General features: G+C 27.2%; 2 protein-coding genes across 2 annotated transcripts; one reads left to right on the forward strand and one right to left on the reverse strand.

Moving 5' to 3' along the window:
- Positions 1–6,092: 6,092 nt before the first annotated feature.
- Positions 6,093–18,365, reverse strand: LOC145833889 (protein SET-like). The gene is made up of 6 exons (XM_082941136.1): positions 18,280–18,365; positions 11,482–11,608; positions 11,139–11,328; positions 8,143–8,324; positions 7,330–7,495; positions 6,093–6,338 (listed from the first exon to the last, which is right to left on the reverse strand). The coding sequence occupies exons 1-6, from the start codon at positions 18,344–18,346 to the stop codon at positions 6,309–6,311; spliced, it is 762 nt and encodes a 253-aa protein (XP_082797262.1). The 5' UTR covers positions 18,347–18,365; the 3' UTR covers positions 6,093–6,308.
- Positions 18,366–25,089: 6,724 nt separating this feature from the next.
- Positions 25,090–26,196, forward strand: LOC145833235 (histone-lysine N-methyltransferase SUV39H2-like). The gene has a single exon (XM_082940427.1). It carries the CDS (start codon positions 25,090–25,092, stop codon positions 26,194–26,196), a length of 1,107 nt encoding a protein of 368 aa, XP_082796553.1.
- Positions 26,197–26,506: the final 310 nt, after the last annotated feature.

Raw genomic sequence — 26,506 nt, forward strand, 5'->3', positions numbered from 1 at the left:
GCAAAATTCTTTTTTCTGCAGAACAATAAATATGTGGAATAGGTTACCGCAGGATGTGGTTTCGTGTGGAGGATGGAACAATTTCGATTAAAACTAAAAAAAATCGATTTAAATAATATAAACACAAGTAAAATACAGTGATTAACGAATAAAAATTCATTGTAAAATATTAGTATCATTAAGAATAATTTTTCTTCCCTACGCCTTCCCCCTAAAGATTATAAGTTGTTATATATATTTTTTGTAAATGTGTAATCTTTTATAGTCTATGCATAAGTTTTTATATGATATTTTATTTCTTTTTGTTTTTTGTGCATACTAATTTATTATTTATCATACAGGACTATTTGTTTGTAGTTTTTTTACTATGTTATGTTTAGATTTTAATTTTCATTGAATGTAATTTGTTTGTTTCTTTTTGTTCCCGAGTCCATCTTTGCACAATAAACTCCAATAATAACAATGTGAACGAACTGAATACCAAACAACTGGGAAGGGTACTTTTGCTTATGAAATATACTCTGTATTTTAGGCATAAAGGTTAAAGTTTAAACTATTTTCTCTCAAAGTCTGTACGAATAACTTGACGCATTTTGCAACACTTGAAAATACAGAACAATCAGTGATATCAACGGAAAAGTACTTTAATATCATAGTTTCAGCTGACAATGAGTTTGGTGTGACGATGAAGTTCAGTAAAATAATGCTATCATAGAAAAATTCAAAACCGATTAAATTCAAAGGTTTATGATACACAAAACAAGTTAAAGTTTGTCTCCAGTAAACTCTAATAAATTATTATTAAAGTTATTGAATTGCTAATTCTGTCCAGGGTTATATTAAAGTTGGAAATCTTATGCTTAATAAATATTAACCTAAAATATCACACTTGAAAAATTTTTGTGAATTAAATGGATGAAAATTGATCAACCGGATCTATAAAACTAGTATGCGGCCGGATCCAGATAATAGTTTCTAAATAGAATCCGGCCTGGTCCGGATCTTCAAAGGGACTATCCGACCGGACCCGTATACTGGATCTGGTAGATTACTAATTGAAGATGCTCCGGCCCGCCAAGGACTAAACTTTTCCTGGTCCGGTCCGCCATTTAAGAAAGATTATAAAAACTACTGATCGAATATTTTTGTCTGAGTTTTTTGAATATAATTATATCTTGTAAAGTTATTAATGTAAAAACTTTAGAAAAATGTATATATTTGTAACAAGAAAGTTTAATTAGATTGAACTATTGAAAAATCTTTTAACTAGTAAAAAACTATTTAAATGATATACTAAGAACGATCAATAAAATAGAGAAGTTTAAACAAATTATGAATGTCAAATAAGAACTATTTTTAGTTTATGTGTTTTCTACAACAAAAAAAAATATTTTAAACTCATTATTTCTAATTTGAGACTGCTGCTGGGTTAGTATGATAAATTAAAACGCGTGGCAAAGTTAGTAGCAAAAAGCTATCTTTTTGGGATAAATTTAAACGATTAAGTTAGACAATTTATACGACTAAAATTTAACGACTTAAAACTATATTAAACTTAAAATAACTACAAACAGTTATCAACCACGTTTTAATTCAACTTATACTTAAATAAACTAAAATTGTAGAGCATTTTAAAAATTTCAAACTATAATCCTGAAATGTTTATCAATGCTATGGTTGCAAATGTAAATTACTTAATAAAAGTTTATAACACTTTAGTACTGTTACCTATAACTTTTTTTTTTGAAAGTTTGTCTATGAAAAAAAATTAATAGTGTTTTTACTACGAAAATTTTGCCACTAACTTTAATCACCTACTCTGAAAGTAATTCGTATATTTTAATACAAAACTCTTTTTTTAATTTCAGTAACTTGTGACCAAATAGCAAAATAAATAAAAGAAGAGCGAAGTACTTTCTTTTTACTGTAACTTTTTTTAGAGTTTGTAGTTTCAGTGTTTACTTCACACATAAGTAGGAATGATTTTGTTCATTATTCAAAGCTTAAAATGATGTTTGTTTTCAAATGTGTTCAAGTAATTTTGTATTTTTAAGTTTATGTTTAGTATTACTTTTTAAAATCCAAGTTACTAATTTTTTTATTGAGTTGCTAAAAACTACCATAGAAAAATTTATAGATTTCTATAATTATTCTAGCTTGTTTCTAAACTAATAAGACTCTTTGCAAACTAAACTTTTCAATTTTTACACACATTTTTCAAACAAACCTCAGTATTTTAATTTGCGAAAAGTATAGTTTGACTCTAACATATGCTTACAGACTTATTGCTAGAATAAACAATTTCGACAAAGTTTTATCAAACCGATCATTTCAAGTTTAAGCACACTTTAGAACAGTGTATTTCAGAAACTTTATTTTTAATTAATACATTTTATTTAAAGATTACAACATTTATGTTCATGTTACTATAGAGCAAATTAAAAGCTAGTCTAATACTAACAGAAAAAGTTAAAAATTAAAAAAAATCCAACTATTTAAAAATGATTTATTTAACCATAAAACTTCTGCCCACAGTAAAAAATTTTTTGCGTTTTTAGGCAAAATTTTATTAAACTGCCATTGAAAGTTCTACCAAGACACTATAAAATAAATAAGTTAATTTCCACGGTCATTACTCGAAACTTTATTCAATATTTTAGTTTTATGAGGAAGAATCTTTAAAGTTAAGCTTAGTATTATGAAAATTTTTAAAAAACTTAAGTTTTGACTTAACTTAAAGCTAGTTTAAGGAACTAATTGTCAACAAAAACTCTGTGATGAAGCGAAGTATTTACCATGTTTCATTAACCTGTAATGCAGTTACTAGTTACTAAAAAAAAACCTTGCACATAAGAACGTTAAACATGAAAAACTCTTTAATTTAAACTCTGGCAGCTTCAGTACCATCTAACTAAGTTTTTACTTGAACAAATTAATTAACTTGATTTTCTGATGATTTAATAACGTTTTGTTTTTTGTTTAGTGTATTAGTTACTTTTTTAAGGTCTGTATTTTTGAATGCTTTAGAAATAAAACACCTTACCATTTGTTTTTCCAAGTAAATGTTTTGATGAAGCTAATTAAAAAGTTTTCACATTAACAAAAATTAGCTATCAGTCTACGAATAAATCTAGCAAAGTTTAAACAGTGTAAAAAACACCAAGACCCTATTTGAAAAAATATATCTTATTAAAGCAAAGTCTTCAAAACAACAACTTATACAATCGGTTTTTGTAAACATACAATAGTAGCTTTTCGAAAAAAATTAAATCTTAAATACAGCTAAACAAACTCAAGTCGTGCGCAGAGATTTGTATTACGCGCTGAGCTGAATGGTGTAACTTTTTTAGGATAGCAAAGAGGCACATCAAATTGAAAGAGTGTATTTGAATTTGTTTGATGTCCTTTTTAAAAAATCCTAGTTAACTTATCACTAAACTTGATAAACAAATAAGAGAAAGTAATAAAAACAACAAGCTTTTAAAACTTATCAAAAGAAAGTTATAATATGCTGTAATGTGAAGAAATATTACATACGTTATTAGATTTAATGTTTTAAAAAAATTTATCAACTAATAATTGATTTTTATAAATGTATTTAGAAATCTGAAAAATATATATGCTATTTTTAGAGCTTTTTTGAGACTCCTTAGATCTGTTCTTAAATTCATTTGAGAGCAGTGAAACGCCGTTAGTCGGAATAAAGTTTTAACACAAAAACATCTGTGGTATATAAAGTTTCAGTACTTTTAACAAATATTCTATTGCGTTTTTATTTTGCTCTCTGGTAGCTATTTAGCACTTGAATATCATTAATTCATTAGTTTAAACATTTGTTCAAACATGAACTGCGGCTATATTTATCCGCTCTGGAAAACACGTAAGCTATCACCGGAACAGTTTAATGAATGTAACATCAATGATATAACAGTCAGAATAGCCCAAGCAGCTGGAAACACCTACCTCAGCAGAATAACAGCTATGTTAAATTTAGTTTTAGATCATGTTGGTAGAAAATACAGCCAACTTAAACTAAATGAATATTTTAAGGATTTTAAGAGTTACTTGGAAGACTTGAAAGCCTGGAAATTATCAAACAAAGATACAAGCTGCATAGTTAACACTGTTGACGTAGTCAATTTGTATCCATCACTTGAAGTAAGCCTTATTGAAAATGCTTTAGAAGAAGCATTAACGGTTTGCACTAGTTACAATACTAATATGATCAAATGTATCGTCAAACTATGTAAGATAGCGATACACAATAAGTTCAAACAATTCAGAGAATGTTACTTCAAACAAATGAAAGGTATAATTACAGGAGACAACAATTCAGTAGCAATTGCAAACATTGCATTGCATCATGTTAAAAGTACAGAATACAAATAAAATATTTTTAATTAAAATATTTATTGATGACATTGTAGTTATCTCAGAAAGCAAAGAAGCTGCCAATGAAATCATCAAAAATTTAAAAGACACATTTGAAAAACATAATCTTAAAACAACATCCAGTATAATGTCTAAATATAATAAATTATTCCTTTCCTAGACGTAGAACATGTACTAAATACATATAGTGAAATCAAATCTTGTAAAACAAAAAATTTTACAAAGGAAACTGCAAAAAAAAAACTTTTCTTAATGATAGATCATACCATCCACAAAATGTCTTCGAAGGAATTATAAAAGGAGAAATCAAACGCATCAAAAGATTAAATGAAAACGAAAAAGATTTTAAGGAAAGTTTATTGAAACTTGAAAAGAAATGCATAACATCCAGTTCTAATCCACAAATAGTCACAAGCCAGTTTGAAAAAGTTAGTGAATATAACTCCAGGTGAGTTCAAATAAACTAAAAATTCAAAAATCTAAGAATATCTCAACTTATAACTTTATTAAAAATCACAATAAAATAAAACAAACTGTCCCCAATTGCAAAAACACTTTTCACTAAACCAAGAAAACTAAAAAAACAACATAGATCAACACATTTAGTTGTATAGCCAAAAAGGGAAGCAACGTACTTCTTAATAAGAGCAAGAAATGCAAAAATTATGCATTATGTGGCAAATACAGCAGTTATAAAAACATGATAGACGAAAATATTTACATTAAAATAGTTGGACACAGAACATTGGACATAAACCAAAATCATATTGAAAAGTTATGGAATATTTTCGCTCAATGCTCAACATGCAAAGAGATCAATGTATGAGATCTATGTCAGAGTAAAAACAGTTTTAATTTAAGATGGAATGCACATAGAAGTAGCTGGAATTGCCTTATTTAAACACTACTTTGAGAATCATCATACTGATATTGAAAATGTAAGATTGGACAGTGCCTACAAGATAATGTTTTTAACAACCTGAATTTGAAAGTTTAGACTACAAAGAAAGTTTATAGATAAAGAGTTTAAATGCGAAAACTAACTATAATAAAACAATTTATGAAGATTTAATATTTTAGAGCTTGGAATTTTACGATTTTTATGAAAATAGCACTTTTGTACATGGTGTTTTAGCTTGTTTACTTGTTTGCGTTTGCGAGTTGGTAGTTGTTAAAATCTTAGTTTTGGAAATTAGTTTATAATATAACTAATTAGGTTTTTATTATGAAACAAATGTTTTACAAATTTATTGAGCCTAGGAAGTTTAAATTTTAATTTTGTTTACTTCATAAATCTGTTACTACTAATTGTGTTAATACTTAGAGCCGTTTACTTTTTTAAATTGTTTTAAATAAACGAAAGTACTAGTGAAAACAAAAGCGGTCATTTTTTCAAAGACAGGAGAAGTATTATTGTATTTTTACAATAATTTGTTCTTAGTTTTAATACTTACAATTCCAACTTTATAGAAAGGCATAAAAAAATTGACTACTTGAAAAACATCAATTTAATCCAGGGTTTCCAAAATAACAGCTCAATGCATAATAATTGGTAAAAAAAATGGTAATTAACTACTAAAGGGGTGATTTCTGATATCGGGGGCGATTTTTTTTTATTCCTACCTAGTAGGCAATTATGAAAATGAGTTCAGAAAATTTCCTAAAACTAACGATCTATTTTACTAAAGAAACAAAGTATAAAAACAACATAAGTTTATTTGGAAGAGATGTTTCGACTATCAAAACACATATGTTAATTTACTCTCTTATACTTCATGAAAAGTTTATTGAATGTAAAATGCGATATTAACTAAAAAATACCTAAACGAAGAACACACTTTTGTATATGACGTAACAACACTAATCAGGTAAAAAACAGGATAATCGAGTGTGACGTCACATTGAGACACTTTTTTTTATTCAGGACCTTCATCTTCATCCTCGTCCTAAAGAAAATATTAAGAAATTGGAAAAATATTTTTTAAAAAGTTTTATTATTTGTTTCATACTAAAATCTTATACCAAAATTTTATTTTTAGATCTGTGCATTTGCTTTAAAAACTTAAATTTATTTTACGTTAATTCAAAATACAGTAGAAACATTGATAAGTTACGGACTTTGAATCCATGTAAAAGTTTTTATCTTACATGAAATACCTTACAGAAATGAAATAAATTTTACACATTTTAACCAAACACAAGCTACCAACTTATTCAATAACAGGGTTGCCACACTTTTAGACAAAAAGTCAGACTGAGCGACCAAAAACAACCCGAGTTACATCAAGCTAGCCTGATTTTATAAGATTTTAATAAAATGAATCAATAAAAACACAATTTTTAGGGAAAAAAATAAAGTCAAAAAGACCAGCCTGAAACTAAGAAAAAATCCATATTAGCCTCAGTTTTGCAAAATAAGTACAAGTCTGAGTTTTTTTTTAAATATCAAACTTTACTGAGCTGGCCTTGAGTATGAGTAAAGGCAAAGTATGTAGCAACAAACAAATCAGCATGAATTTTCAAAAGAACGATATTTGAATTAACCATATTGGAATAATGTTTTCATAAGAAATAACTTTTTTTCGATCCTACTCAATTTTGATATTTATTTCGCACATTACCATGTCCCCAATGTAGTTTTAAAACCTCGAAGTAACATTTATACCACTATGCGTGTTGTTCACATATTAGATTTGAACTTTTTTTATTTAAAAATGTAAATTTTTAATAAAAACTATTCTTCAACAGAAACAAACACTCTTTCTGCATCATCAGCCCATTGAGAAAGAACTTTTTTTTAATCGACACAAACTCAACAAATAAAACAGCAACAATTTAAACACCAGATACTTTCACACACGAACCTCTCCCTCGAGGTCGACTCAAACTATTTCATGTCAACTTACGACTTAATTCATACAAATCAACTTCACCAACCTCTCCCTCCAGGTCCTCTTCGTCTATTTCCTCCTCCTCTTCCTCCTCCTCGTCGGTCATGAGGAAGTACTGCAGCGGGTTGGCCCATATGTCCTCCTTGATGATCTCCCCGAACTCGTCGGCGGCCAGCATGCTGTTCGGGTTGTTGTCCTCCTCGCCGAACCACCTGCGTGTGACGTCACAATGAGTTATTTTACGCGATAGTTGGCTGATACTGTAAACTATCAAAATCCACCCGCGTTCAAAATCCACCCATTTTTTTTTATAACATTTTCTTTATTTATCAGTTTATGTAACAAAAATTTTTGAATTTTTTTAATTTATTTTTTATCTATTTTACACTATCACTATTACCCCTAACCCTCAATCGGTAATTGGTTCTCGAATTTGACTGGGTAGATTTTGATCGGGTGGATATGATCGCGGGTGGATTTTGAACGTGTCCCGGCTAATACATGCTATATAATGCATATATACACGATAGTACAAGCTAGTATGGTGTTTTATTGGAATTTTATGGTGTTTGGATTTAGTCGAAATCTTTTTTCTGTCTGTTTTATAACAGCATTTGGTTGCAGCTGCGTTTGGCATCTGTGGTTGTAATCTATACACAGCTACCATTTTTTTTTGTTATAATAAGTGAAAACAGGTGCGTATGAATGAAAACACACTAATAGTAATTACTAAGAGCATTTACGCTAAAAATGTACAATATTTTCTTCTTAAAATACCTCCAAAAGCTTGGCATTGTTAATGAAAAACAGTTTAGTCATAACACTGAATTTACCATGCTCGTATTAAAACCAAACTAACTCGAAGAAACTGGGGTACTTGAGGACGGCTTCATCAGAGTTGGGATCCTCGGGCTTCCTGGTCAACTCCTTGCCGGGTTTCCACTTGATCTCCGTTCCGGTGAACAGCTGCTCGCCGTCCTCGCCCATGGCGAACGTCTTCGACAACACCTCGTTCGAGAAGTACTCGTTCTCGCTGAAGTGCTGTTGGAAAGAAACAACTTTAAGTTATTTTCGCAGGTGCTCAAGCTAAACTATTGGTATGCTCACAATTCCCACTTTTTTTTCTCTACTTTTTTATGTTAAATTTTAATTTATTTTTTACTATCACTGTTACCCCTAACCCTTACCCTTGGTCGGTAAGCATTTCTCGAATTTGATTTGGTGGGAATTATGCGGTATCCTAAGCTATTACCTTTCTTTCGGTCGTTTTCTTTATTATTTTTTTAAAGTCTTAAATTCATTAAAATAATAACTATTTGTATTGATAAGATGCAGATATTTAACTATGAAATTATGGAATCTAACAGCAGATTGTTAGCATTGCTTCAATTCATCATTGTTTGAAGGTTATTTAACAACCGATTAAAAAGTACATTTTAATGTGCATGAACCTCATAATATTTGGGTTAATTACTCATTACTTCAATTATTTTCTTTACTTTTTTAGTTCAAAATACACTGACAGACTTCTCGTTTTAATGTGCGTGTTTTAGTTGTGCGATTTGAGCTTAATTAAAATATTTTTTATACGCTTATAATTTTAAAATCTTAATGTTAAAAGCTAACTCCTTGTCTATCTTATTTTTTAAACGTAGAACAATTGACATATAGTATAATTTATTTAACTTAATGCATGATTAATTTAGGCCACCACCTGATAACTTTTCCATTATTCTGGTGATTTTTTTTTATCAGTCAATTATTTGAATTCTAACTGTATTTTACAAACCAATTTTGTGTTCACTATGTACTGTAAAAGTTAAATACTTACATTGCAATCAAAGTAAATTTTTCAAGGTTGTCAAAGGTTTATTGAAAAAAAATAGTTTTTAAAAAATACAAGTATGTTAGTCCATTTTAGTGTTAAGTTTAATTTTAGGTAAAAAATTGTCTTAAATAGTAAAATAATATTGAAAAGATACTGTAAAGTTACTTTAATTGTTCTTTTAAAATCTAAACTATATTTTTTATGTATTAAATAGATTTTTGTATCTCATCTAGATTTAATAGTTTTATACATACTAGTTGTTTTAAACTCAAATTTTTCCAGGACTTCAGTGATTTTTGTTCAAATTCCAGTTTTTTCTTGGTTTCTAGGTTTTTTAGCAACCCTGTTTTTTTAAGAAACTTTTATAAGTAATCATTTTTGTAAATTCAAGCCTAACTCAAATTAATCTTTTTACTAAATTTAAAATTAGAATCGATTTAAACATCATAGTTATAAATCAAATTGAACTATCAAAAATAAATAGTCGTTTTTATTTCGAAGTAAAGTGGTTTGAAAATTGTACACAATAGAAACTGAATTGAAAGTTATTGAAAGGAAGTTTCAATTTAAAAAAATAATAATAAATTTCATAACAATTCTGTAGATATGTTGTATTACAAACATAAAAACGTAAAGATAAAATAATTCATGTTCTTTAATAAAAAACACTTTTGATTAATTTTGATAATTTAAATTTATAATATATACTCAAAAGACTATAAAAGTAATAGACAACCTTAACGAGTAATAGTAAAAATATCATTAAACTAATTATAAAATTAAATATTTAATTATATGTTCAGGGTTGCCAAAGAATTTTCTTCAGGATTTTAAAAAACAAGTTTTTTGATCAAATTTTAGTACAAAATTAAATTTAAATAAAAAACTGTCTTAAATAGTATGGTAACATTGAAAAGATACTGTAAAGCTACTTTAGATTTGTTTTAGGATGAAAAAAAAATGATACAAAGAAATTCTATCTTTATGATAGATTCTTTGTATCTAATCGTAATTTTGTTACTTAACATGTAAGTAAAACTACATGTAATGAAAAGTTAAAATGCCAGGTTTTTCCAGTTTTTTAGTGATTTTTGTTCAAAATTTCTCAAATTCCAGGTTCTTACCTAAATAGTCAAATTCCATGTTTTTCAGGATTCCAAGTTTTTTGCAACCCTGTATGTTTGAAACAAAAGTATTCATACTTACAACAAAATCATAGCTTAAAAGTCGTCTCTGTTGGATTTTTTTCAGGTAATTATTCAATAGCTGTAAATTTTTATGTATATTTAAATATAAAAGCTATGTTATCTCTAAACATTTTTTTATGTTACTAACAATATTATAACATTTAAGTTTCTTAAATCGTCTTAGAGGTTTGTCAATTATTGTTTGTGATTTTTTGTCATTTTGTTCATAATTTTATTTATTTTATATAGCAATAAACGGTAATATAAACAATAAAAGAGCACATTTTGTTTAATGTTTAGAAATCTTTAAAAGTAACAGTAAAACTTATAAAATTTTTAAGCTTCTTTAAACTTTTCAAGTAGTAAAAAAAATAATATGGAAAAGATATACTATTTTATCATGTCACAAACACACGTTTTTATTTTCTAAACTCAGCAAAGGATAACTTTAAACTTCCTGGTTATAAAAATACAATATTGCTTTAGGATCTCTATGTTTCAAAATCTTGGAACATTTTTTAAGAAAATTTTATAGAGATTTTACCTGAACTTTTTTACACATTTCTTCAACTATAACCAACTTTTAGTCTTTTAGTAAGAAAAAATTGATAGAAATAGGTAATAATACAAATTATTGACAAAAAACTTTCTTAACTTACAATAACTTATAATAAAAAAAAACAACTTTAACTTGATAACAATATTTTCAATTTAATATATAAATAAATGGTAGATATTGAAATTTAATTATCGACGTATTGACAACTTGTAAATTGTTTTTCTATACTCATAAATAAAAGAAACTAATTTTTATATAAGCGGCAAACAAAATCAACTTACAAAGTTGATGCGGAACCCGGTGGCCTCCTTTTCAATGTCCTCCACGCTGAGCTTGGTGAGGTGTGCCAGGAACAGCTTTTCGTCTGTATCGCTTAAAAGGCATGAAAATTGCGGATGGTTGACGAGGGCCCAAGCCCAGAACTTGGGAATTTTTTCTGTTTGAACTTCACGCTTTTGGAAGTAGGGGTTCCTTTAAAAACATAAAGCAGTCTACTGATGTGTTCTAGTTTAGCCTCTTTTTATAATATATTGATTTTTGTTTGTAAATTACATGCTGCTTCACAAAATATTTACAATTTATAGCAACTACGGGTGTGTTAAAAGAAGAAATTAAATCAAATACCTGAGTTTGTTAAATTTCTGTTCTACTTTTAAGATTTCTTCAGAGGCCTGATGGTTCAAACGATCAACATCTTGCTGGATTTGATCTATCTGTTCAATTGCTGCTTGCGAGGCAGGATCATGATCAACTAAAAAAGAAAACTAACATAAATTTAGTATCTATGAAAACACTAAAACAACTTTTCTATGTTTATCTTACAATATGTAGTATTAAAGTTAAAAAATTCACACAGTTATTGTTTGATTGGAGCATCTTTGTAAAATTAATGATAAAAATAGTTTTATAAAACCTAGACAATCAAAAAAAAACTTTAAAATTAAAAATAGTTACTGATTAAACAACATGAAACAAATTAAAATGCTCTGTGGTTTAAACTTTATTCAATAAATCTTATTAAGAACAATCTGAAAGTTATTAGAAAAGAATTTTCATAAGTTAAAAAGACTTGCAGAAATAGTGAACAGAATCTGGCAAGTTTATTTTTATTGATTCAAGTATCAAATGCAAAAGCTTTATCTATCTGATTTTGATAATTGAGAAAACAGTGTCTAAAAGAGAAAGCTCAAAGTTTTTATTTAAGTTGATTAACTGATGATTCATTGTATGCTAAATAAGGGCATAGGGGGAGGGGGTAAAACGTTTATCTTTTTTTTAAATTTGATCTTATTTTATATATTTTTTACTAAGCTACAATATGCTTTTTACAGATTAAAAAAGCTCAAAATAATTTTTGAGATATAGCAGGTCAAAGTTGGAGGCAGCAAAAGGATCCTTATGGGAGGCACAAACTAAAACAGCAAATTACCAAAAAACAATAAAAATATATCTTCTCCAACGTTTTTTGAGATAACTACCTCAAAATTTCAGGAACTGTTCCTTGATATATTTAGAAAAATCTGTCGGAAAGAATTTTTTTTTAAATTAAAAGTAAAAATTTTGTTCTGACAGAATTTTATAAATATATAAAGCAACATTTCCTGCAAAATTTAAGGTAGTTATCTCAAAAAACGTAGGAAAAGATAGATTTTTAGTGATTTTTAGTTAGTTGCAGTTTTAGTTTGCGCCTTCCATAAGGATCCTATTGCTGCCTCCACTTTGACCTGCTATATCTTAAAAAATATTTTGAACCATTATAATCTGTAAGAAGCATCTTGTAGCTTAGTAAAAACTATATAAAATAAGATCAAATTTCAAAAAAAAAAGTGTTTTTTTCATAATATTGCAAGGAACATTTCCTGAAAATTGAGGTATGTATCTCAAAAAACGTATGAGGATATAGACTTAAAGTGACATCTACAGGGTTGCCAAAGATCAAACTGAAAAAATTTCTTGATTTTTCTAAACTATAACCTTAACTTATCTAAAATACATAATCAAACACTTGAAACTACCTAAAGCTTTCAATCTTATTTCTATATAGGTTAAAACATCAGTTTTTTTTGAATTTAATAATCTAACTTCCATTAAATCACCTGAACCATCTGTGTTTGATCGATGTATCTGCAATAAACAGCTCTAACAGCAAAATACTTGTATTTTCCAACTTAAAAACAAAAAAAAAACTTTGATTCTAAAATTCTGCAAGATAAAATTTTGAGTATATAAGGTATATATCACAAGATTCACTATGGAAGTATCCTTGCCACAGACCATAAATACTAAAAAGCATAAGAAACTGCTTGTTTAAGTAGGGTAGTTGTTCAATATGTTAATAGAAAAATTTTGCAGTTTTATAGACAATTTTTAACTAGTTTTTTACCATTTTAAGGCTTTGAAAAACAAAAAAAAATTGTAAATTTGAACTGACAAAATCTGACATTTTTTCAAACTTTGTCAAATTTCCTGACTTTTGTTTTAACCCAATTTTTTCCTGACTTATGTCTTTTTTTTTTTTTAGTTTTTCGTGACGCTGTGGCAGCCCTGCATCTATTTATCTTACAACTTAACTTTCTCCTCTAATATAGAACCTATTGTACTCTCATACCAGCTGATCTCAAAAACCAGTTTGAAAATTAAAAAGCTGTAAAAACAATTTTTAGCTTAGATTAAACTCAACAAAATGAGATAAATTGTAGAAAAATGTGATTTACCCCACCCCCTATGGACTTAACTCTAGAATATTCAAAGTATTAATACTATTTTTAGAACTTGACTTTTTCTAAGTGAATTACAGCTTAAAAATAAATTATATTCTTAAAATTACAATAATCAGAATGATCAAAACTTTTTTTTTCAATTTTATATACTGTTACAAAGCAAAAATAAAACTTTCAAAAGCATTTGTTTAATATTGTTAGGTCTGTAACTCATTTCAGTCAAAAAAACTGTCTTAAGTGACCAAAACCTATCCAAATCCATCCCAAATATTTTAAATAATTTTCTTTTTCTTTTTTAATTAATAAAAATCAAGTTCTTCAAAAAAAAAATAAAATAACAAAATACTCAAATTAAATCAACTAAATATTATTCAAAATCTTGAAAAATTTGCCCTGAAATTATCAAAAAATATTAAATCTGAAGTTTTTCATATAAAAAACCAAAAGTATTCTGAGTCAGCCTGAATTAAAAATAAAATTTAAAATATTATGACTTATCAGAAGCTGTCCTGAAATTTTCAAAAATCTCAAAATGTCCTGAGTTCCTTAAGTATTTTGAGTTACTGTAAGTATGTGTCAACCTTGTTATTATATTTTATTGTTATATTATTAATTTTTATGACATGTTTTTAATAACTTAAGGAACATTTTTGAAAATTGAAGTTTTTTTAAAAAATAGGAGATAGAATTTTAGTAACTTTTATTTTTTTAATGTTTTAATTTTCTCCCTCAAAAAAGAACCTGTTGTACTCTCCTATCTAACCAGCTATGTCTCAAAAATTGTTTTAAATACAGGGTTGCCACTCATTTTTTCAAAATTTTTCCAGGTTTTCTAAATTTCTTCCAGGTTTTTAAAAGTAAACATTTTTGGGTCTATTTGTAGTTTCAAGTTAATTTCTATAAAAGAAACTGTGTTAAATAGTACAAAAACATTTAAAAGATGCTATAAAGTTATTTTAAATGTGTTTTTTAATAAAAAAAATTTTGATGATGACAAAAATTCATATTTATATGATAGATTTTTTGTGTCAAATTGAAATTTTAGTACTGAAAATGTTAAAATTATTAAAAATTCCAGGTTTTCCAAGGTTTTTTGATCAAGATTCCAGGTTTTTCCAGGTTTTTTTCAAAATTTTCTCAAATTCCAGGTTTTTCAGGTTATTTTTGCCTAAATTGTCGAATTCCAGGTTTTTCCAGGTTTCCAGGTAAAGTGGCAACCCTGTAAATATTTAAAAGCAATAAAAAAATTGTAGTAATTAAATCTCTACAAAAAATCAAGTAAAAAAAAAAGTTATTTATTGGCCTTATGGCATTAACCAAGCTTAAATACCATAAAATAGCAAAACAGAAACAGAGGCCAGGCCAACTGGGGGTAATTCACTTTTTTGAAAGTTAGTCTAGTTATTTCATAAAAAAGTAAGCTGCCAATTGCTTCTTACCGTTTTTAAAAACTCATGGTTTAATATAAGCAATCAGTGACTGCCAGTAGAAAAGTTTTTTATGGGAATTAAAAAACTAAAAAGGCATAAATAGTCTATTTAACTAATAACCAACTTCCTGCTTTTTAAGTTTTTAAACCTTTATTAAAAACTTTTTTCTGTCGAATCTCATTAAACTTTGATTAACTTGTAGTAATTTTAATTTTTAATTTCATCCTCCCAAATTTTTGTTTAAAGTTTGTTTTCAACAAAAAGTTTGTTATGTTTGAAAAACATTTCATGAAAATTTAAAGCAAATCACTTTAGAAGCTTAAGAGGAAACAGATTTAAGTGAGTTTTTCAAAAATCCAAGAAAATCTGACATGAAAATTTTAATGTCAATACAGTTGTATCAGATTTTTTATACAAAACTGGTCATAGTTCAAAACTTAATCGATTTTATTTAGTTTTATGTTAAGTATGTTTAGGTATTTTGTCCTGGACAAGATGTTAAAAGGTATCCAGGTTGAGCAACTTGATAACCAAAAGGTTTTTTTGTTCACCAGGTCCTAAGACCAAATACTGTGAGCTTTTTTTGTTGTCGTTTATTTACTTTCAAGCATTCAAATAAGAGATAAAGTTAATTTTTGAATATAAAAATGTTGAGCCACCCCTCCACTAAGGCCTTAATAACAACATAAATTTAAAGAAGACAAAAAACCCTAAGACATAAATGCTAGACTGATATTTACTTACATGGTTGTCACTTGTTTTTTCAAAAAATTTTCCAGGTTTTCCAAATTTCTTACAGGTTTTTAAAAGTACACATTTTTGGGTTTATTTTTAGTTTAAAATTAAGTTTAAGGTAAGAAACTGTGTTAAATAGTAATAAAACATTCATAAGATACTGTAAAGCTACTTTAAATATGATGTATAATAAAAAAAAGTTTGATGATGACAAAAATTTTTTGTTTATATGTTAGATTTTTTGAGTCAAATCAAAGTTTTACTACTAAACATGTGAAAATTGTTAAAATTCCAGGTTTTCTCAGGTTTTTTTAGGAGATTTTTGTTCAAAATTCCAGGTTTTTCCAGGATTCCAGGTAAAGTGGCAACTCTGTATTTACAAATAAATTTAAAACTAGCCTTAGTTATGATGAGCTTTTCAAAAAGTCCAAGCAGTTTGAGTTTTTCATGCTTAAACTAGCCAGAGTTGACCTGAGTGTATGTCAATCCTAAACTTGGTAACTTTTAAATAAAATTAATAATTTTTAGTAGGGTTGCTTTTCTATGAGTTTAAAAAACTTTCATGAGTGACCTCCACTGTCCTAAGTAGTTCTGAGTTTTTTAATACTCATTAAAATAAAAATTTATGTTGAAAGAACAAAAATTTTATTTAACAAAATTGGTTAAAAAATAACAAATCTGGAAAATTAAATAAACTTAACCTCATTCAAAATCTAGAAAAAAACTGGCCTGAAATATTTAGAAATCTTAAAAATGTCCTGAATTTTTTATAAAAATGATCAATTGGTCTGATTTATCCAGAGTTTTTCATTTAATTCAAACTAGACTTAGTTAATCAAAGTCATCCTGAGATTTTCATAAGTTTCAAAGTGTATTGAGTTATCTTGAGTGTGGCAACCCTGTTTTAGTAAATATTTTCATTAAGGCAATGGGAAACATCCTGCATGTCAAGGGCTAGAGTTTTTGTTATTTAGTATCCCAACTTGATAAAATGACCAACCCTGATTTATGATCTTAACAGGGTTCGTGCGCGAAATTCCTTTTCATTTAGCCTGACAGAGACCTATTTAGCCTGACATTTTTTCAAAGTAGAAAAAATCACCTTCAGAAGGCATTTTGGGTATCGGGGGGTCTTAATTGGCAAATTAACGCAATAAAAGTATTCACAAAACTACTTTTAAAGAAAATAAAAATTTAAATGAATTATTTTTCAACATCTATCAATCGCTTACCCAGCAACTTGAATATTTTTAACTGGTCATTATAATTTCTGCTACAATGAATTCATACCTTTATTAAATTTTGGGGCTTAGTTACATCCACCACTTATCACCCATATACAGGGTTCGTGTCAATTAGTACTTGAAATTCGTCAATTATAAGTCACTTGACTAAACCAGAAGCTTTTATTAAAACAGAAATGTGAATAAGTCTGTAAAAGAAAAACAAAATGTAATTAAACACATCTCTCAAAAACTTTATGTTATCATTAAAGCATCTTAATTTTTAAAATAACTAATTAAACTAATCATGATATTACATAAGTTATTTCAAAGAATCCTTTTAAACGAATACATAAAGATAAGTATTAAACACATGATATAGACTCTAAAACTTATCTTTTCATTAACAACATAATTTTTAAAATAACTACTCAAACTAAAAAAACAGTTTAAGCTCTTTATGTTATAAACTTGCAAATTATGATTCTACTAATTATGAAACTTATATCTTTAAGCTAAGTTTTAGTCTTGTGAATATCTCTAATAACTTTGAATAAACAGAAAATAAAATATATGAACAAACTGCTAAGAGTATTAATCTAAAAAGTATTTGGTATAAAGCCTTTATTAAAGGAATTAAAACAGTTTAACCAACTAAGCTCTGAAAAACAAAGCTCATGTAAACAAATTCAGACAAACAGCTAAGTTGTTGAACTAAACTGTAATGTTTAAACTGTACTTTTTTATGAATTTTTATAATTATGACGTGTATAATCCACTAAAAACAAAATAATGAAGATTGTTAAAATTATTTTAGAGATTCAACAAAAGGTTTTAAGAGTTTATTTTTACAAATACTGACTGATTTTGTCTTTAATAACTAAATCTTTATTTAGAAATAAATTCACATCTCAATTTGATCTTAATTTAAAAAATTCATGCATTTGAACTGACAAAAAATGAGATTCTCAAATTTTTAAACATAAAAACTGATTTAGCCTGACGTTTTTCAACTTTTTTCAAAAAAACTGATTTAGCCTGATTTAGCCTGACTTAGCCTGACGCGCACGAACCCTGTCTTAATCTCTAAAAAATTTAAATCATGCTAAAGTGATTTATAGTAAAAATTCAAAAATTAAAAATTTTGGTCATAAAAAGAGTTTAAAAAATTCCAAAAATTATGATTAAAAAGTAGATTGCAATTGCAAAAAATATTTTTTAATTTAAAATAATTAAACTATTACAATTAAATATTATTAATTTAATTATTCTAAACATAAAATAGAACAAAAAAGTTTTAACAACTAAATATACCGCTTTGATTATGATTTCCATTAGTTCCTTCATCTAGCTTCATTTTTTTGGCATCTGGGGCAGACATTATCTTATCTAGTTTTTTAAAATCTAAATAAAATTAATTAACTATTATATACTCTGATATATGTATAGATTTATAGATCTTTTAAATAGTATGCTCACATTATAATTGTTATTGTTTGTCTTACTTATAAACAGCGTTGCCACTTGTATTTTCAAAAAAATTTCCAGGTTTTACAAATTTCTTCCAGGTTTTTAAAAGTACACATTTTTGGGTCTATTTTTAAGTTTATTAAGTTAAGTTTAAGGTAAAAAACTGTGTTAAATAAAAAAGTATAAAAACATTGAAAAGACACTGTAAAGCTACTTTAAATATGTTTTTTAATAAAAAAATTTGATGATGACAAAAGTTTTTAATTTATATAGAAGAACTTTTGAGTCAAGTCGAAATTTTACTACTAAACATGTGAAAATTGTTAAAATTTTAGGTTTTACAGGTCTTTCAATTGATTTTGGTTCAAAATTTCAGGTTTTTCAAGTTTTTTTTAATTTCCCCTATTCCAGATTTTTTTAGGTTTTTTTGCCTAAATTGTCAAACTCCAGGTTTTTCCAGGATTCCAGGTAAAGTGGCTACCCTGTTATAAAAATTACATAAATCTAAAATATTATGTTTAGATTTTTAACAGACGTTTGCCTATGACAGTTTGCAATATTTTGTTAAGAAGTCTATGTCTTTTTTTACTATTTTAAATAGCTCATTTTTCATAGTAAACTTGCTGAATGCTTATTTTAAACAAATGCAACATTTTTTAATTATTCAAGCATTTTGAAAAAATTGGCTAAAGGGTAATCCACACACTTTATGGAAGAGATTAGACTTTTTAATTCATTTTTTTTTACACTTTCATTCCCTTTTATCAATATACAATTGACCACAACAGAGCAATAATTAATTTTCTCTTGCCTTTTTCTTGTAGCTGATCATTTTACCTTGAAACAAGAAATAATATTATACTAAGTTAAAATTTTCAAATGATACAGTGGATATAAAAATTGATAACATCGGATCTAAAGCTAAATTAATTCAAGTTTAAAATGAAAATAAGAAATGTATAATGTTTTAACTCCTCTAAAATTTTAGATATATAAAAAGAAGAAATATTGATAAAAATTTTAAATGTTACTATAGTAATGATTTGGTTTATAAATGTTAAAAACAGTGTGAAAAATGAGATTTTCGAAGTATTAACAATAAAACAAAATCATTCATCAAAAATATCATATTGAAAAGCGTGCAGAAGCTGAAAGATAATAATTGGACGTGTGTTCTAAAGTGATAATGTTATTAAACGTTACTTGAGCATTTGAGCTTTATGATTTTTCCACACTTTAAAGAGTTGCCAAATAAAATGCTACTAAAAGTATTTTCATAAAAATTAGTTTTTTTTTAATCAAATGTTAATCCATAAGGGGATGTAAAATTAAACGATGAAATTTATTTGCTTGACTTTTACACAAGCTTAGTTATTTAATTGGTTTAAGTTGGTTAATAAAAAGGGTATGTTAAATTGTTAGGTATTAGGTATTTAAAATCATGTAGTTTCATATAAATTCAAACAGGCATAAACAAAATGTATGCTTAAATATTAAGAAGACTAGAAGTTTTAGATTAATTCTTTTTTTATCATCTATCTAGTTTTAGTAAATTATTCTGATATTTTCAATGCTACATACAATATGCAAACCAAATATTAGTGCGCTTACAAAAGTTCTATTTTGGATTTTATTAGTTTTGTAAAAAATAGACCTTTCTGTTTGCAGGTCAAAGTAAAAAAGTTAGATATCAAAGTAGTATGTTATAGCAATGACTATTTAAATTTGAAAACTATACAATTTAAACAATAAAAAGATAAAAATATTTAAAAAAAAATTTCAAAAAAAATCTAACTTGGCTTAAAGTTTTTCTAAAAAAAAGGAACCATATTTTTTTTTGTTTAACAAAAAATTATAGATAGTTAGAAAAATTAGTTCGCAATATTAACAATTTTTCATCAATATTCAATTTTTAATGTAATATAAAGTATTTTACAGTATTTTTTGTGTATAATTATTATTACAATTAGTAAAAAAAGAACAATTAACCTTAGAATTAAAAGATTTTAATTGACCAATAAAAATTGAATTCACTTAACTAAAAACCTATTTTAATCTAGATTCTATCTAGAATCTAGATCTAGATACATTTTCTTAAAATACTTTTTTTTAGTTTTGCGCTTTTAATTATAATTACTGCAGCGGGAACGTGTCAAAATTGCACGAAGACAAAATTGCACGAGGGGACTAAACTGCACGAAGACAAAATTGCACAAAGGGTCAATTTTACACGAAGGTACGTTTTTACAAAGAAAAATTTGTATGAACCGACAAAATTGCACGAAAACAATTTTGCACCAAAGGTCAATCTTGCACGGAGGGTCATTTTTGCACGAGAGTAAAAAAAAACAGAAAAAACTTGAAAGATAAATTAATGAAAAAGCAAAAATAAATAAAAAGTTACTAACTGAGGGTAAGGGTTAGGAATTTAGGATCTAAGGGATATTAAAAGTAATAGTCAAACTAAAATTTAAAAAATAACTAATAAAAACTATTAAAAAAAAACAACAAAAATAAATAAATAAAAATAAAGTAATTAAAAAGCACAAAAATACCGACCGAGGGTAAGGGTTAGGGGTAACAGTGATAGTAAAAAAAATAATTAATAAAAAGATAAAAATTAAATTTTAAAAAAAAATCATAAAGTAGAAATAAAAAAAAATTTAAACCCGTGCAAAATTGTCTGATTGTGCAAAAATTTCCTCTCGTGCAAGAGTGTCTCCGTTCAAAAGTGTCTTCGTGCAATTTAGTCCCCTTGTGCAGTTTTGTCCGTTCGTGCAAATTTGACACTTCACACTGCGACATAATCAAAAATAAATACAAAGACAAACTGCTTTTATATAACAATAAATGCAAATGTTATTAATTTTTTTTTTAATTTAATAGATAAGGTCTTGTTTAGCTGTTGCCACAATTTTAAAATATATGTTTATTTTTAACCTTTTTTATTAAAAAAGCCCTTAAGGTGAGCTCTGTGTTGAAAAAACTATTTTATTAAGTTAATCAACTTATTTCTATATATATATATATATATATATATATATATATATATATAAAATAAGGTTATTATTTAAACTTGAACACTTTCTACAGAGCTCACTTGAAGGACTTTTAAATAATTTATTCGAAAAGAACGATTTTAAAAATACTGGTACATATGTTTCATAAAGTTCAAATTTAAAGTAAAGTGCTTTTTATTTTAAATTGAACTGGCTGATGATTAAAGCTTTATAAAACATTAAAGCTTTATTAAACATATGTACCAGTATTTCTAAAATTGTACTTTTCCAATACATATGTATATTAAAGGTTTTATAAAAAGTTCTGATCGATAGTAATAAACTGTAGCTTACTGAGGAGTACCTCACTCATGTATGAAACAGCTGTATAAATTATAGTTTTTATATAATTAGATAAATATAAATATATATTTATTTATTTATAATATAAAAAAACAACTAATTTTCAAATCGTTTACTTAGTTTCGATGCTTTATGCATCTCCTCAGAACATTATATATAACAATATATATTTATTTATTTACCACAGATGTTTTATGTCAAAACTTTATTCCGACTAACGGCGTTTCACTGCTATCAAATAAATTTAAGAACAGATCTACGGAGTCTATAAAATAATAACACACATTAGAAAAAAAGTATGTATAATTATGTATAACATTTATGTGAGTAGTAACTATAAACGAACTTTATGGTTTAAGAACAAAGTTTGGAACAAAAGCATAATAATATAAAACTGTCTACAAAAACTACAAATTTAATAAAAGCATATACTAACCTCGAAAAAGCTCTAAGAATAGGCAAGTTTTTAAAAAATGGAAGTTAAATTAAGTTGTGCAGAAATGTTACGTCAAAATAAATTTAACAAATTAACCAATAATTTTTACAGCTAAAAAACATGTAGTATTAAACTTGTAAGTGTTTGTGATTGTATATGAAAATGTTGTGAAATAAATTAGTGCTTAAGCAGACAGAGTTATTTAAACTAGAATCGTCGGTCGTGGGGACAAATATTCGATAAATTTTGCCGCTTGTTCAGAAGTAGTCTTTATCTGCTGCTGCAATTACTGCTCTTTATGTATTGCAAGTTGGACAAATTCTACTTACTCCGTTGGATGTATGTTTGATCTTTGAAACAATACTCCACTCCATGTTTGGCCTTTTACCGTACCTGTGAAAAAAGCTCCAGACATAATCCGATAAACATAATCCGAGTGCTTTGTTTTTTATTTATATTTTTAAAAGTATGTTTATGGTTAGCATATCTGTCTTTGAAACTACCTGCTGTACTTCCGATATAAATTTTATAAGGGCCCTTACTTTCAACTTTAACTTTATAAATTAAATTTTATCTAAACAATTACCTTTTAATGGGCAGTTATTTTTATTAATTTTACGGCAATTAAAAGTTTTAGGCATGTTACTTAACTTATCACTATTAGGTTTAGTTGGTTTTGAATATTTATTTATAGTATTATTGTTATGCATTTTACTTATACTTTTGGCACAATTATCACTTACTTGTTCTAAGTTTTCTTTTATCGTTTTAGCAATACTTCTAGTTATACGTTGATTATTATAATCTACACTATTATTAGTACTATTGATATAAATATTTTCATTATCATTACTATTAAAATTATCATTACAGCTTATATCTTTTATGTTTAAAGTGTAAATATGTTTTTCATTATTATTACCATAATTAAAATTACCACTATTAGGATTATCATCATTACTACTGTTATTATCGCTACTAATATTTGGTATTATTTGAATATTTAGTACCACTTTTAATTTTTTTTAATTGATAATATTAAACTCAATATCAAAGTTTATCCCTTAATAAATGAGTAATAAACAACATGAAAGGTTAGCAGGTAGTCTGACTTTTTAGATAAGTTCAGATAGCTTTTGATAATTTATAAAATAAAAGTTGGTTAAACAACTATTGAAAATACTGTCTCAATTCTTTAACTGAAAACATTTAGCAAGAGTTTAACATAAATATTTCAAAATTTTCTATACTTATAATGTGTTTTAGTTTGAAAAAACTTAACTTTAAAGTTTACTAAAGACATACTAAATAGTTCATTTAACAAAGAAGAAGTACTAACAAGTATGTTATTTTATATAATAAATGGATTTTTTTACAAACAAGTTTTATTACTATTATTTTAGGCCCTATAAAAAAAATTAGTGCTACTTTTAATGTACAAAGATTATTAGAACTACTTTTCAATTAAAATGTATAATTTCAATAAAATTTTATAACGTAAAAAAACTTTTAATTCGAGTTAACTCTATATACTATCCAAACCATAAAACCAAAGTGCCGATTATTTAGAGCAGGTGAGCAATTCAAAACCGTTTTTTATTTTTCGTTTTTGTAAAAAAGTTTTAGAAAAAAGATTTTGATATAAGCTATTTTTTTCATACTATATTACTTTTAAATATTTCTAATATTATAAAAATTTTTATTATAGTTTACATAGGTTAGATCAACAAAATATGAATTTATTTTTGTACTTATGCTTATTTATTTTTAAACGAAGTATTACAAAAGAAAAACAAATAAAACGAAGCATTTGTACTGCAATTTGAATTTTGAAATATACACATGTTAAACTTAAAAGTAATACAATACCGTTGTCTGATCATTGCTAATCATTTTCATCTGCAGCCTAACAGATTGTACCAAAATATTTTATTAAAAACAGAATATTGAAAAACTTTGTTCAAAAATATTATGATATTTTAAAATTTTAGGTATCATGTTATTTACAACAACCATACAAATTAAGTAATTTTGCCGAAAAAAAAAAAAAGTTTTTTTTTTAACAGTGAAAATTGTAGTTAGATTTATCAAAAAGAGTTTACATAGTGACTCAAGTTTTATTAAGAATCTATCAGTTTTATCTTTTTAGTAGTCAGAAAACAAATTATCTCTTAAAAAATAAATTTTTTAATTATATAATTTATTTGTGTATTTTACTTAAATTTACTATTTATTAAATATTTTTTTCAAATTTATTGTTTAAATGTTTCATTATAATATACAAATAATTTTAAAAGCTTAAACAAAATAAACTATAGTGTCTATTTTTAAAAGGTTTAACTTAAATTTAACAAGTTGAAACTGCATGATATATAAGGTGCTCACCATCGCAAATAAAACTTACACCAAAAGGTCCAACAAACCAAAATAATGATTTAACTAGTTAGCCTTTCTTCCTTAAATTTTCAGTACAACTTATTTCTATTAGAACAAGTTGTTCTTATACGTAAATTCTAACATGAAGTTAAATTTGTATATTAAGTTCAGTTATCAAATGTAAACTATGCACTAAAACTTACTATATAAGTATGTACTTAACAACCTGAAACTTAACAAAAACTTTTATAAGTACTTAATTTTTCATGCTATTTACTTAGGTTGTGGTTTGAACCTAAAATAAAAAATATTTTAATATGTCTAACTTTAATGTTAATAAAGGTGCAAGCGTAATAATTTGCTAGTTTTAAATTTTTTACCTTAATATTAAATTATTTTTACTATTTTGTTAAGTTGGTAGTTTTCCGAAATTTAAAGGTTTAATTTTTTAATAATTGAATAAAGCAATCACAGATAAAAATGGGAAGTAAAAAAAAAGTGGAAGTGGAATACATTTTTGACTTCAGACTCAACGGCCGAAAACAAGAGTTCAAAGTAAAATGGAAAGGCGAAACAGAAAGCGATGCTGAATGGAAACAACTGGAAAAATTTCCTTGCGACGAAGAAACGATTCGGTCCTTCAAAGAAGACTTCTTGGCTCAATTCTTGTCGTTTTGCGGCAACAGCGACTACCGCACCGTGCTTTCGAAAGGTTTAAGCACCACTGCTGTTTTTGCAAGGATCGGCCTGCTTGGCGTACCGGCAAGCTTTAAATTCGATTCCCCGTACAGACTGAAAAAGACGGAGCAGCGCGCCAAGCTGGCAGAAGCTGCGGCGGAGCTGAACAGGAAGTTATCGCCGAACGAGCCGATCCACGTCGAAAACGAGGTCGACCTGGAACTGCTACCCGATGACGTCGAGTGGAACCCGGGCCACCCCTCCGACATCAACCTGGACAAGGAGGTTCACCTCAAGGGGTGCAACTGCAGCGGGACCTGCTTCTACACCGAGGACTGCTGCTTCCCCAACAGGTACACCAGGAAAGGAAGGCTGCAAGACCTGGCAGACACGAGCTTCGTGTACGAGTGCGGCAACCACTGCGGGTGCGACCCGAAGATTTGTCTCAACAGGGTTGTTCGAAATGGGGGCAAGTGCAGCCTTTGCATATTCAAAACCCCGAAAAAGGGCTGGGGAGTGAAGACTTTAAAAGACATCGAGCGTGGGACCCTGGTGTCTGAATACAGCGGGGAAATCATCACCAAGCAAGAGTTCGAACGGCGCTCCCTGACCGAAGACTACACGAGCAAGGGGATGACGTACTTCTTTCAGATCGACCACCAGCTGACGATAGACGGCACCAAGGTTGGAAATGAGGCTAGGTTCTTCAACCACTCGTGCCAGCCGAACATGGACGTGTTCCACGTCATGGTTGACATCAACGTCAGTTACCACAGGTTGGCGTTCTTTGCCAATAGTGGAATTAAGGCGGGGGACGAACTGACTTTTGAGTACCAGCTGAAGGGGCAAAACTACGCGGGAAAGATCTGCGAGTGCGGGTGTGCAGGGTGCAAGAAAGTTACCATTTAGTTTTCTGCTAAAATTAATTAAATTCACACTTTTGCGGATTATTAAATATGTCTAGTTTTCTTTCCTTATTTGTTTAAGCTTGATTATTTTTGTTAGTTTTAGATAACTTGTTTTTGGATAAAACTAAAATATTTTTGTTAAAAAAAAATTATTTACATAAATAACAGATTATCCCTTTAGATTTTAAAGGTATCTTTGTATGTTTGCATTTACTATATATATATATATATATGTCAGCATTAAATTGGATAGTTTACAGTGTCAACAACTTAATAAAAAGTGAAGCTTTAATTATATAATACCTTATTTA

The sequence above is a fragment of the Thalia democratica genome, chromosome 4 (assembly GCF_965202585.1).
Source record: "Thalia democratica chromosome 4, ktThaDemo2.hap1.1, whole genome shotgun sequence".
NCBI classification, from domain to species: Eukaryota; Metazoa; Chordata; class Thaliacea; order Salpida; family Salpidae; genus Thalia; species Thalia democratica.